The sequence below is a fragment of the Pocillopora verrucosa genome, chromosome 13, assembly GCF_036669915.1.
Source record: "Pocillopora verrucosa isolate sample1 chromosome 13, ASM3666991v2, whole genome shotgun sequence".
Classification (NCBI taxonomy): Eukaryota; Metazoa; Cnidaria; class Anthozoa; order Scleractinia; family Pocilloporidae; genus Pocillopora; species Pocillopora verrucosa.
Genome location: NC_089324.1, coordinates 2,690,840 through 2,704,107, shown reverse-complemented (window position 1 = coordinate 2,704,107; position 13,268 = coordinate 2,690,840). Strand labels below are relative to the sequence as shown.

Here is a 13,268-nt window from a genome sequence, read left to right as displayed (position 1 = left end):
ACTGAGAATACGAAATTACTTTTATCAACAAAGTTTATTACCAGTAATACTTTTCTTTTATTACAATTGATTTTAAATATAACATACTGCTATCATATGCAAGTATGCAAAAACACATAATTATAATGAGTAACAAGCATTGAAATAAAATTTTCTTCATGTATTTTACAAACACCTTGTCCATGTGCATTATGAAAAGAAGACATGATTATCTCTGTTGTGAAAATTTTTACACAATCCAATGTTTGAAGGAGTTTTGATGCCTTAGCCTTCTTGGATCAATATCAGTATCTGGGCAATGGCACATCTACCCCTCCCCTCCCCTCCCCTCCCCTAACCCAACAACAGTCAATTGATAACAAGTTAGGGTGAATGTTGGGTTAGGGGAGGGGTAGGTGGGCCGTTGCCTAGATACTGATATTGATCTGCCTTCTCGAGGTAACATGATTCATGTAGAAATTTGTTACATCACTAATGAAAAGATTATCTTTCTAGTTGCATGTAGAACATCTTTTTCTGGCTCCACTCATTAGACTCTTTCATAAAGTGGCTCTGCCTTCAAACCAAACACTTCATAGTCTTTTACTGTGAAGTTGTAGTCTCCCATGAGAAGACTGGTTGAGGCCTGGGGACCATCATAGGAGTGAGGTAAATTTGAGTAGGACTCAGGCCTCTCGTGACACTCATCACTGATACACAGATCTGCCCCTGCCCCAAACATGGGTCCATATCTGACAGAGAGAAAAAAATGATAAATATTAGATATAAAATTTCTTCCTAAAACTGATTCTGACTATGGTCTGCCAGACCTTCATCCTTTATTCTGAAGAATGTACTAAGCTTGATTCTCAAATAAAACAGGTATATAGAACAACTTAGATTAAAACTTACAAAACAAGTCACCACAACTTTTCAGTCTCAAAGTAGTTTAACTACTAATTTTTTGCAAGTTTTAACCCTTTAACTCCAAAGATCTGATTGTTAATTCTCCCCTCTTTCTACTACACATTACCTTGTTAGTTAGTTATGAGAATTTTTTGCGAGATCAAGATAACATCTTCTGCCTGATTAGTTTGTGTATTCTTATTACCTGTTTGTTGGATAATGTATGGGTATTTTTTGTTGGAGGTACATGTCAATCACTTCTGGGAGTTTAAGGGTTAAATAATTTTATTTCTTTGGGGTTCTTTTAAATTGAGTGAGTGTAGCTTTCAACATAGCCTGTGGTGTAATACTTTCCATTTCACAGTTGAATGGAGACAAGTGCAAGGCAAATGCAAATTGCAAGTTATACACAAGGAGAGGAGCCCAAAAAAATAATGCATTGGCTCACACTTCACAATTACCTTGTGCTAGCCTTCGTTTGACTGAACAATGCAAAAAAAAAAAAAGGAAGCCTAATCTGCAGGCTACTTTCAACACTTAAATGAAAAATTATCTAAAAGTTACTTTTGTCAACAAACCTTGGATGATGTAGAGTAGCATATTTAGGATGTGTTACATCATACTTGGTTGGAGGAACACCTTCAGAGTTCACCAGTGTAAACAAAAATGCCCTGTTAATTATAGGTAAAAAACATTAAGAAATGTAGATTGGAAGATACTCCTAGAACCTTTGATCATATTTATGGGTTGAATTTAAATAAAAAAATACATTTATGTATAGAATGTTAAAAGGCAGGACATTTCATAGGTAAAACAATTTTCAGCAAATTTTTAAACAAGAAACCCACCTTTCAGATGGCATGTATTTTCCACAAGGAATATCACTTCTCCATGGCTGATCACTGAATCCACCACAAACATTTCCATTTCTTCCCTGATATATGATGTTGACATGAGAATGCATGAAAGAGAAAAACTGGCTTGTAAAAACAAACAATAAGAGAGTTCTGAGGTCTGAAACCTCAGACTTGGTTTCTGGGAACTTCCAGAAATTAAAGGGATGCATGAATAAAGTTCTACATGATTGACTCAATGTCAAATTATCTTTATGTTTCACAAGGAAAGAGACCAGCAGTAATAGATATTTGTTCTTGATAACAGAAATCTAAAAGATAAAACTAGAGGGCAATTCAAAAGGCTTACTTGTACTTATATCTTCAGGGTGTGAAATTGCGCCTAATACAGGTGCCAATGCAACTAAATTTTTCACTTTGGTGACCAAATCCTGAAAATCAGTCGCCAAATTGGCGACTGGAATGTTTCATCATAACCTTACCAAGAGATATAAAATTAAAAAGATTTGCAAAGACAAATCAGCAGCAAACTTCCTCATTAAGTTTGTTTCCAAAATGCAGCACATGCATCTTGATCGATAGCAAGACGCCATCATGGATTTAGGTGAGCTTGAACTTTGTCTATCATCCATCCTAGTGTCCACTTTGTAGTATGTTAAAGATAATTTCGGAGGGTCTATCTAGAATGCTGACAGCATTAAAAAAGGTTTTGTTTGTTTTTGAAAATGGCAACCAACTTTTTTTGAATTGGCTACCACTTTGAAGAATTTAGGAGACAGGGGCTATCAGAAAAAAAAATTAATTTCATGCCCTGATCTTAAGTTGCACTGTCAGAAATATCCCTGGAAAAGTTTTTGCCTTAACCTTTTCACTCCCATGAGTGACCAAGACAGAATTTCTCCTTACTATATCTGTACCATATCATGTAAACAAGTGATGAGAATTAAGAAAAATATCAATTATGGGATTACTAATTGATCTGATACCAAATTCTCCAAACTGACATAATGAGAATCATTTGGCAGACTGTAAGGAGAATTGCTAATGAAATCTTGGGAGTTAAAGGTTTAATTTTATATTTACTCACCAGAACAACTGTAAATGTGGGTGAATGTCCATCACACTTTGTATGAAATGCTACAGCCGAAAAGCCATCCTTTGAAGCTTTGTAAAGTAACTGCCATTCCTGATATTCATTCCCAAACCAAGTATTGAGCATGTTTTGAAATTTGAGGCAGTCCTTTGTTAGTAAAGTTGAACCATGGAACAACTTTTGAGAAGCTCTTGGTCTTAAACGGGGATCCTCGGCTTTTCTGAAATGGGTCGGCACTGCTGCAAAGCGATACCTTAGAAAAACATATTGTCAGTATTGAGTACTAAACTTTGCTTTAACATGTTTTTTAAACTGAAGCACAACATTTTGCACAGTGTGTTTTCGCCCTGAGTGAGAACATAGATAACATATATTTAGAACACTGGCAATTTTTAAGGAGATACTAAAGCAGGATTAGTTTCAGGAGTAGCAGAAAATTGATACATTGTCATCTGGTGAAAATTGAATCAAAAACAAGATTAATTACAACAAACAAGACAATGAAGCTTACCTTTCTAAAGACACCTCCATAGGGACTACTCCAGTTGGTTCTACTTCTTCAGCGTACACACTGCTGTCAATCAACAGCAGTTTGATGTGTTCAATAACACCTGACATTGCCTTAAATACAAAAGTAAGTAACATGAATTACAACATGAATTAGTAACTCTACTAGATGAATGTACATTATGGTAGTCGTATTTACTGGATTAAACCTTTAATCCCCAAGAGAGACCACCATCGCATTTATTCTTACAATAGTACCCCTGAAACACACGGTAATGTCGCAAGAGGAGAGAAAATGATTATCAGTTAAAGAAGCTCTTGATTGTTAAACAAATTCTCTTTGTCAGCACCTTAGAAAATGTATAGAGAACAGTATGGAGAATATACACATTGATATTAGGGCGTAAAGGGTTTAACAACACACATACACACACAAACAACTTCCCTACTAAAGCACCATCTTGATGAGACAATCTTGTTCAATAAGGAGATTTAAAAAAGAAAAATTAAAATCCATAATTCTACTTGAGTGGGAAAAAGTGGACAATTCCATTTGGGTAGGGTGGGCTCATCTCCATCGATGAGGTGGTAAAGCAAGGGTATAGCTGGAGGAAGGGGGTGGGAAGGGGGGTTCTGGACTACCTTTGCCTCTCACAGGCACCCCAGAAAACCTTTTTTGGTCACATTAAGTAAGACATGGCATGGGGGTCAACATGACAACCTGGTGAGTACCCTGTGACACAGTGTGACCCCCCTTAAAGACATACTGGCTACACCCCTGTAAAGGGAAAATGTGACAACACTTTGGATGAAGATTGTGGGTTATAAACAAATAGGCTCAGTGTAAATGGCACACCTCTTTAATCTTCTTGTTCTCCTCTTCTGTCCACTGACTGGTTGGCTTGTTTACCCCAGTTCCCCTTTTTGCCCAAAGCAGAACAGCTCGCCAAAGCTCTTCTTCTGACACTGCAAACTTTGTGCAGGAGGAGAGTGAAAATAAAACCTACTGGTAAGTCTAAAATTGGGGATGGCCTTGGGATGAAAGTTGTACCATAGGAGTCAAGTAAAACAACCACCCTCAATTAATTGGAAGAAAAATTCATGCCAGCAATTATATAGCTTGCAGTGCAGGCATCTTATAAGGGTGAGTTCATGTTATAGGCTTGCAATTGTTTATCCCACCAGCCATGTTTGATTTGGAGTAAGAGTGGATGGTGGGGTGTGGGGTGGGGGAAAGGCAAATATTTACTCCCCTATCCCCATCCCTCTCCTTAATTTTGACTGTTGCACACCCCCTTGGTGCAATTTTCTTTCTCTCCCAAGCCTTCCACTGCCATTAAAATCAAAGATGGCAGGTATAATTTTTGCTGAGAAAATACTGAGCATTTGCTTGCCAAAATCATGCCTGCTCTGCAGACTTGCAATAATAGTCTCTAAATGATGACACTTTCCCTTAAAATACAGGTAGATATTCAAGGAAGGTACCAGATGAAAAGGCTAGAATATTTATTTTTTTCTCAGTCCTTAAGTTTATGTCTGTGGAATACACAGGTTCCCCTTTATCATGGTGAGGTGAAGAGGAGTTTGCACTGAAACCACACAATAACCTGTTCCAAGCATTTAGAGAGCAAAACCAAGCAAAATTAAAATTTTGGGTTGGGTTACAATCCCACCTAAACTTCTCTCAATTTTTTCACTCAGTTACAACTATGGCAGCATTTACAATTGCGCTTTATTTTACTGACCAAACACTTGGAACAGGTTACCACACAAAGGCTCCTCAACCCTGACTCTTGAAGTTTGAACACCATCAACTGTTAAACTCGTCACATGTACCTGTTCACTTGACACAAGTCTGATCATTGCTGGTTTAGGAAGGAGAAGAAACCCTTCAGTTTTTACAACCTCTTCAGCATTTTCCTCCATAAATCCAATGCATTTATCCACAAGTGAAGACATGCCTCTTGCATTGAATCCCCTGGAAAGCGACATTGCATCTGCTAGAAATTCTGAAGCACTTTCAGTACTCAGATTGTCCATAAAATACTGTTCACAGGCTAACTGTAAATCAGTTATTTCCATATCCTCTGCTATTCTCAGCATTTCAAAGGCTGTGCGACTGTGAAGTTCAACCTAATAAAAGTGGTCTTTTTTTCAATTTGGGTCATCAAAATTAGGTGTAATCGTGAAGAACAACTCCCTAAAAGAACCTCTTGGCCAACTATTGGCCAAAAGTTAACCCAATATTTGCCGCCAGTTTTAAGGAAAACATCTCAGCTAGGTAATCTGTCAGTAAGTTTTTGGTAACACTAGTACCGTATTGCCTTATTTATCATCCAAACTTCAGTGGATAGAGACCCTATATGAATTCTGGGGCATATCAAATACTGACAATGAAAGTTTTTGTAATTGCTGACCTGTTGGTATCCTTTTAGTTCTATGTCAGTGGCCTGTCAGCTGATAGCTGATAGTTCTTCATGATTACCAAATCACGACCATAATAGCTGAAATATATGAATTTTGCATCTAGCACCGAATTTTAGGAGTAGAAGGACGCGAAAGGCATTTGTATCAAGAAGCAGATTTCTTATTCTGACAGCTAGAAAGCTGTTTCAAGTCCGAGAGTAAAAAAACATTTACCACTGAATGAAAGTGGCTTGAGGTTAAATTTTTATAATCTACAATGCTCATACGATCTAAAGATAAAAAAAAAATTCAAACCCTGTAGTTTCGCGTCACTAAACAAATAACTTCACTGCTTGTTATTCGATGTTAAATATACACAAAGTATGTACAACAATCAAAATCGATTTTCAATAGCATTTTACGAGTTACCTTTCCGGTTTACAAAAACTTCAAAACCTCGCGGAACACATCAGGTCGGAATTCGGGCTTTCTCACGGTCAACTGTGAATGAACCGCTTTAGAAGACCACAGCTCTCGTTTTCTATTCTGGAAATGTTTACATCTCGTTACCAGTATAAGCCTGTGAGCGTATATTGCAGTTTCATCATGGCCTACTAGAAACAGCACATCTGCAGAGTCCCGATCGTCGATTAAATTTTGCAAATCAGACAAAAGCGCCTCTACTCCGAGCCAAGTCTTGTCCTTGGCTTGGAAGGAATCCATGTTAGGTTGGCAAACAGGGTAAAAACAACCAGGCGACTTAAGGCGCTCCAATCAGTACCAACTTTCCTCGGTCATTACATGCATAGGCCTGCAATATGTACTGAGTGCAGGGAACGCTTCTTACATTTACCAGAATTGCTATTTTTTCCTATTAAAGGTTTCGCCCACTCAAAGGAAAAATAGGGAACACATTCACATATGAGGAAATTTTTATCAGTAGTTAAATTTTTTTGATCCAGCCAATCCAGTTGGCGTAGATGAGTATTTTTGCAAAATTCTTAGAAGTATCTCAAATTGGAACTTGGAACTCAGTGACAGGGGCCATCTGTACTCTAATAAGCAGTAAGAATGCGACAGATTTATTCAACTTTTATCGCCATCATCATGTCTTATTGAAATAACAAAGGTAAGCATTTAGATAATTCCCTTTGTGACAGCAGAAAACTTGAAGAGATCACACTAAGCTGTACCTTCAATGATTTAAACGTGGGCCGCTGGCTCGTAGCTAAGAAAGTTAAGTAAATTTCTTTAATTCATATTCCCCAATTATGATAAGCATCTAATTCTCCTTACAATATCACCCTTGAATCAAACATTAAGGTTATGAGAATAATGGAAATGATCACCAATTAAAGAAGCTCATGATTGTTAAACAAATTCTCCTTGTCAGCACCTTAGGAAATGTATAGAGAACAGTATGGAGAATATGCATACTGATATAACGAGGTGAAGGGTTTAAGTTTAAAAACTCCTTAGCTTCAGTAGCTTTTGGGGATCATTTTCGCATATAGTTGTTTTTTAACTGTTCCCATCAGACTTTGCTTCTCTTCAGGTAATTTTCCCTCGCTTTCTTCTACTTCCTTGGTTGGTAAGCATCCGCCTCGTTTCAAAATCACCAGCACATTGCAGCCCAAAACTAACGCCGCGCCTGCGATACTGTAAATATTGGCAGCGTAATCCAAGAACAGGAGCTGTAAAATGAAGGCTAACGCAATGTCCAGGGTGCGCACGAGAGCGACCACGCCTGCCCTCTCTAACTGCAGGGATTTGGTGAGGAGTGCTTGGCCACCTTGAGTAAAGTAGTTGAAACGAATTTTGTTAGAAATCTTTAAGATCGGGTGATCAATAGACAAATTCACTTGGCACACGGATCCCTCGCCCCTCCGTCCCTTCCCCCCTCATCCCTCTCCTTTCTACCCACTTACCCCACCCCTCCTTCCCAAGCGTTATGAAAAAAGATTGTCTGTCTGGTCAGCCATCCTGGAAGGGAGAGTTGTTAAAAAAACAGGGAAAGTTACTGGTTGGAAAAGGCTGCATATCTGTTTGAAATGGGCACATTTAGCTCATGAACACTGGGAAGAAAGCATACGTTCGAGGTAAATTTAATACTACGTGTAAACAAGTTAAGGTGTAACGAAGTCTTATTCATCTCAGAGTAAATTTAAACCTACCCAGTCCACACATGCCAAGTCCAAAAAGGAACCACTCGTGCGAGTGGCCACATATGACACTCTGGAAAGAACCAGCTGCAAGGATCGCCCCTGTTGTTAAGACCACGCTGGACAGCCCTACATAGAATACTGGCACCAAAAAGTTGACGCCTTTGAGCTTTCTGATCGCGATCAGCGCAATGGACGTCAAAATAGCACCACACAGAGCAACCAGGCTAGCAGTTATCTACAACAAATAAAATGTTCGGCCGTTAGGTACGTTGCTGTTAAAAATTGTTTCTTTTTTAAGGTTGATTGAGATGTGAAATCGCCAAGAAAAAAAAGGGTTCTCACAAACTAAATGACACGAATGTTCTATATTTTGCCTAAGTATGTCTAGGCATTTAACAATTTAACAACTGGATAATAATTTAAAAAATGTAAAAATTAATTTCGCATTTTTCAAGAAATAAAAATCACTATTTTACCTGTTCAAAGTCGCTTTCTTCGTTGGTTGGCTCTGTCTGTCTCGCAAACAAAAACGTTGGTCTAGCTATCAGTACTACGCCTATAAAGCACAAAAATGTTGCCAAAGCGTCGAAAAGGCCCCACGCCTCCCCTAACAAAAAATGCGCCAGTACTCCCGTAAATATGGGAGAAGAAAACACGATAACAGTGGCATCTGCCAGCGGCATGTGCTGGAAAGCGTAAAACTGACAGCACAGCGCCAACGTTCCCGCGATACCGCGAACGCACAAAAATGGCAAATGTTTGGTGTCTTCAAATACTGGGACTTCGCTGTAGATTAGCGGTGGAAGAACAAAAATAACTTGGACTAGACTTCGGAAGAAGACCACTTCTTGAGGCGGAATTTCTCGAAGCAGCTTGACAAACAGCGAAGAAAAAGCGAAAAATACACATGAAGCCATTGCGAAAATCACTCCTAGAGTTCTCCTTAGTGGGGAGAGATCCTCGGTGTTCTCTTTTTCTTCGGCTTTTTTCTTCTTCGGCCGAGACATCTTAAAAATAAATAACTGCAGCCTACTTCTTCCTGCTTCAGCAAACAAACTTTTTCAAGAAAAAAAAATTTTGGTTTACTTGCAGTGATTCGGAATAAGCTTCACCATCAAAATGCAATTGAAAGCAGCGGCAGCATCACGAATTTTATTTCAATAAGTAACTAAAAGATACTTCAATATTCTTTGAAAGCCTGATGTTAAGTTCCCATGAAGATATTTTAAATTGGGTTTTGGAAACAACTGGGGAATTAAAATGCTTTTAAAACTGTGATGCAAAAGTAAGGCAGGTATTACATGGTGTGCTCCTTCAATGGCTTCATTTACACCGTACATGAATATCTTCAAAAGATAATTACCTTACTGACTGAGAAGACACCTGTTTTATTTGAGCAAATCTCATCGGGAAATATTGAGGAAAATGAAATTGAACTGGAATAGAACCGTTTTAGGTTTAATTTTTGTGGAAACTGATCGTTGAGTCATAAATACTTGACTTTCTCTGATCTGAGAAATTTCAATTTTATTTTGTTCAGGAAATGAGACAGATATAATAGAAATCTGTGCACGTAAAGAGAAAGTAACCACTAGGTCACTGTAAGAGTCTTATCCAAACAAAATTTTAAAAATCGCTGATTATAAGTCCGCAAAGATTTCATTGTACAATTCCTCTTGACCAAAAGCTGTCTGAATTCCTCAAGTTGAATCTATTAGAAAATTTGCTATAAACCACTACGAGACGCCTCCATCAGTTCGTATTTTGATTTAAACGGAACTGAACTAGGGGACTGGAGATGAATTTAACGTCCTTGCGCACACTCTCTCGTACTTTATTAACAGTGCTAGTAATTTTGACCGACTCACCTCGCGTTTCGCACTCCCAAATCGAAAATATATTGATGAAACTTGGAATTTTTAATCGATTTAGTACCCAATTTTATGCTTTGTAGGCAGTGGGTGTAATTGACACAAATAATGCAAGGGAAGAGTTCAAATGTTTGCTCCACTCGTGCAGCACTTTCTTTCTTTAACTCTTTACACCCTTACATCTGTGGGCATTTTCTCTTTACTGTTTTCTGTACATTTTCTAAGGTGTTGACAAGGAGAATTGGTTTATCAATCAAGAGAATATTTAGTTGGTAATCATTTCCTTTTTTCTCGTAACCTTACCATATGATGCAGGTGTTATACTGTTGGGAGAAATTAGATGTTAGTCACTCTCAGGGGCTAAAGAGTTAATGGATCATGTGGAGAGAATTGCATAATTCATATATCTTGCACTATCCAGACATTAACCCACATTTCCTTAAAGATTATTGTGGCAACTAAGACTTAGGAGGGTTTCTTCCAAATGTCTTAGTCTCAAGCCCCCTATTTATGCAAACCCTTACCACCTGTGTAAATTGTTAAGTCCATATTACCCTGAAAGTTTCTTTCCAATCATGAATGTTATCAAGCTGTTGCTATATCCATTTTTCCTTAAAATGATGTTCATCAGAATTGAAATAGATGATATTTCCAGGAAAAAAATTTTTCCCCTAACCATTTCATGCCCTTTAGAAACCAAAAGTAGAAATAAATTGCACAAAACAATAGAGCAAATGCTACTTTTAATGAATGCTTGTTGAAAGAAAACAAAATTCAACAGAGGGATGGTAAATGATCTTGTCCCCAATGATGGAACCTATCACAGCATTCAGAAGTAATCAAGCCATATCCATTGGATTAAAACATGTTCTTGATGCTCTAACAACATGTTCCATATTAGAGATTGTGTTGTTAAAAATCCAGGAACTTCTCATGCAAAACTTGTTGCAGTTGATGGAGCAATCAAGTCCACTGTTGTAATTCCATAGGTTGAAAGCAATCATGTCTGTCTGAGCACACACAGGTACAGGATATAAACATGGGTCAGGCACCATCCATTCTGCTGAGTCTGTATTTAATTAGATCTTGCTCGCATCTTTCTTCGTTTACGCTTTAACCTGTGGAAAATGAATATTGAAATGACCCCAAAATTATTTCAAACAACCTATTACCTACCACAAATTTTTTACCTGCCATTATGCACCTTGAATGGAGGGGATGGGGACCCCACTTGGACAACCCTGCGTGAATTTGACATTACCATTTTTTGTTCGTACAAGACAATTATCCACTGTGGATTATTCATATGTCAAAATTCCACAAAGTTGCTCCCTTGAACAATCAGATCTCCATGAATTGAAAATAAGAAAGAGGAAACTGGAGTGCATGGTATACAGATTGACTCTTGTATCAGAGATACTCTAAACCATGCTCTAATTGAAAGTCAAGTAAGCCTTACTGAACACTTCACCCTCCGGTCCCACAATCTCATTAGTAATTCTCCTTACAGTCTGCCATATAATTCATATGATGTTGGTTTGGAGAATTTAAAATTGGATCTGCTGATAATCCCCTAATTGATATTTTTCGTTGTTTTTGTAACTAGTCTGATTGATATTGTAATGAGAGTGCAAGGAGAAATTTGGTCTAGGTCACTGCTGGGACTTTAAGGGTTAACTCCCCAAAGCGATAGACATGCCACTACTCCCCATGATATCCATCATTACCCAGAAAACAGGTAATGAGAATACTCAAACTTATCAGGGAGTTTTTATCTTGACCTAACACCAAATTCTCATAATTAGCTTACAAGGATATGTTTAAGTTCACAAGGCAACCAGGTGGACAATCAGACATAGTTTGATACCACTCTGGTTTAAAGATCTTTACTCTTATCTTCTCTTTAAACCAGAGAAGCATCAAACCATGTCTAATTTATGATGAAGTGTGCAGCAGCTAGAGGGGAAAATTAGCAACCAGATCTGGGGAGTTAATGAATTAAATATATGGGAAAAAGAGAGGAAACAATAGAATACGGTAAAGCCTATTTTCTCATTCGTTTTCCTTCAAAGCACAAGGTAGACTGAAGAAGCCTTACATACTAAACTTCTCACAGACAACTTTAGACCTGAACCCATCATCCCAGATCAGCTCTTCTACTGAACTAGACTATGCTCTTACGCCTTCATACCCTGTTACAAGTTATGAAACAGGCCAACTTATACCATCATTTGAACCGAAAAAAGCTACACCACAACAAGCCTGCCAATCGTTAAACAAGTCATCAAACTTACGGTTGTAAATAAACTGATTTCGAGTAAAACTTTGTCACCAAGATACGGGTCCTCAGAAGTCCTTTCCGAGTAACAGAGCATAATTTAATTGCCAATGTGTTACACGAGGATGGTGTACTACGAAAGTTTGTTCCAATAGGGATAATACACAATAACAGCTAAAAAAGTGATCTGAGGCGTGTGCAATGTCGCTATATCTCATACGTCTTGTATGCATGGTTTGATTAGAGCGAGATGCGAGTACTATCTTTCACAATTTACTCTAGACAGAACTGCACTGAATCGTTATCATAAACATGAAAATTACAAGTACTAACCTTCGCATACGCTTCTTCCTCCACTGAAATATCAGAGAAAAATAACAACATGCTATTAAAATTTGTGGTAGCAAACCTCATGCATTCAGAGGACGTCTTTGTCCTTAACAACAAGTATTTTTTGAGCGAACGGTACCTACCTTGTCTCTCATATTGTTGTCCTCTAGTTTTCTGTAAAATAAAGAAACGGATTTGACGCTTAGTTAGTATCGATGGCCTAAAAGTAAAGCGATAAACATGGATTTCTTCACCGTTTCAGGGCACAAACCTTCAAACATGGAGGACGAAAGAGAACCTGCGTTAGGCAACGTGTCCCGTATGTAGTCCTGAAGATTAGATTCCAGGTTACAATCGGTTTTGTTCTAACTCCTCGGCTATGACGACCCGCCTGCACTGTACTGGAAACTAACACCTTCTTCCATGTAAAGCTTTAGATACTTTCATAGACTTCGCTAGGCCTGACTAGCTTCGGTGATATTTCAGAAAATATAAGTAATCAAAACATTTTTACAAATAAGTAATTACACTGTGCACAACTGCGACAGGAATTCAGAGTATTTATCTTAGTCAGGAGCCATTACTTATGGGAAAGTGGGTAAGTTTCTATCGTAACTGTGGTATTGCGTCGGTGGGGGAGTGTGACAGGGTAATTTAGTATTATCAACTGAGTTTATAGCGTAAATTGGCCACCGTAAAGAGTTTCAAAGCTTTGAGCTTTTAACGTTTTGGGCGTCAGCCCCTCGTCAGAGCGAAATATATCGATGATACTAAATTACATTACATTCTGCTTTGGTTAATGATTGTGGCAATGCAGTTGCAACAGAAGAAGTTCCAGAAGGTTCACAAGTTGCTGTTATTGCCATGCCCTGTCACCCA

General features: G+C 38.1%; 3 protein-coding genes across 3 annotated transcripts; all 3 read right to left on the bottom strand.

Moving 5' to 3' along the window:
• Positions 1-99: 99 nt before the first annotated feature.
• LOC131779515 (BTB/POZ domain-containing protein 19) lies at positions 100-6,471 on the bottom strand. Its single transcript, XM_059096076.2, is given in 8 exon segments — positions 100-731; positions 1,464-1,556; positions 1,734-1,819; positions 2,827-3,085; positions 3,344-3,453; positions 4,196-4,312; positions 5,176-5,472; positions 6,175-6,471. Coding segments are annotated over 8 exon segments (1,458 nt in total). The 5' UTR covers positions 6,469-6,471; the 3' UTR covers positions 100-529.
• Positions 6,472-7,226: 755 nt separating this feature from the next.
• LOC131779552 (solute carrier family 35 member G1-like) lies at positions 7,227-8,917 on the bottom strand. Its single transcript, XM_059096115.2, has 3 exons — positions 8,387-8,917; positions 7,920-8,145; positions 7,227-7,537 (listed from the first exon to the last, which is right to left on the bottom strand). The coding sequence occupies exons 1-3, from the start codon at positions 8,915-8,917 to the stop codon at positions 7,227-7,229; spliced, it is 1,068 nt and encodes a 355-aa protein (XP_058952098.2).
• Positions 8,918-10,507: 1,590 nt separating this feature from the next.
• Positions 10,508-13,255, bottom strand: LOC131779509 (uncharacterized). The gene is made up of 5 exons (XM_066160562.1): positions 13,169-13,255; positions 12,644-12,804; positions 12,533-12,563; positions 12,393-12,415; positions 10,508-10,899 (listed from the first exon to the last, which is right to left on the bottom strand). The coding sequence occupies exons 1-5, from the start codon at positions 13,253-13,255 to the stop codon at positions 10,857-10,859; spliced, it is 345 nt and encodes a 114-aa protein (XP_066016659.1). The 3' UTR covers positions 10,508-10,856.
• Positions 13,256-13,268: the final 13 nt, after the last annotated feature.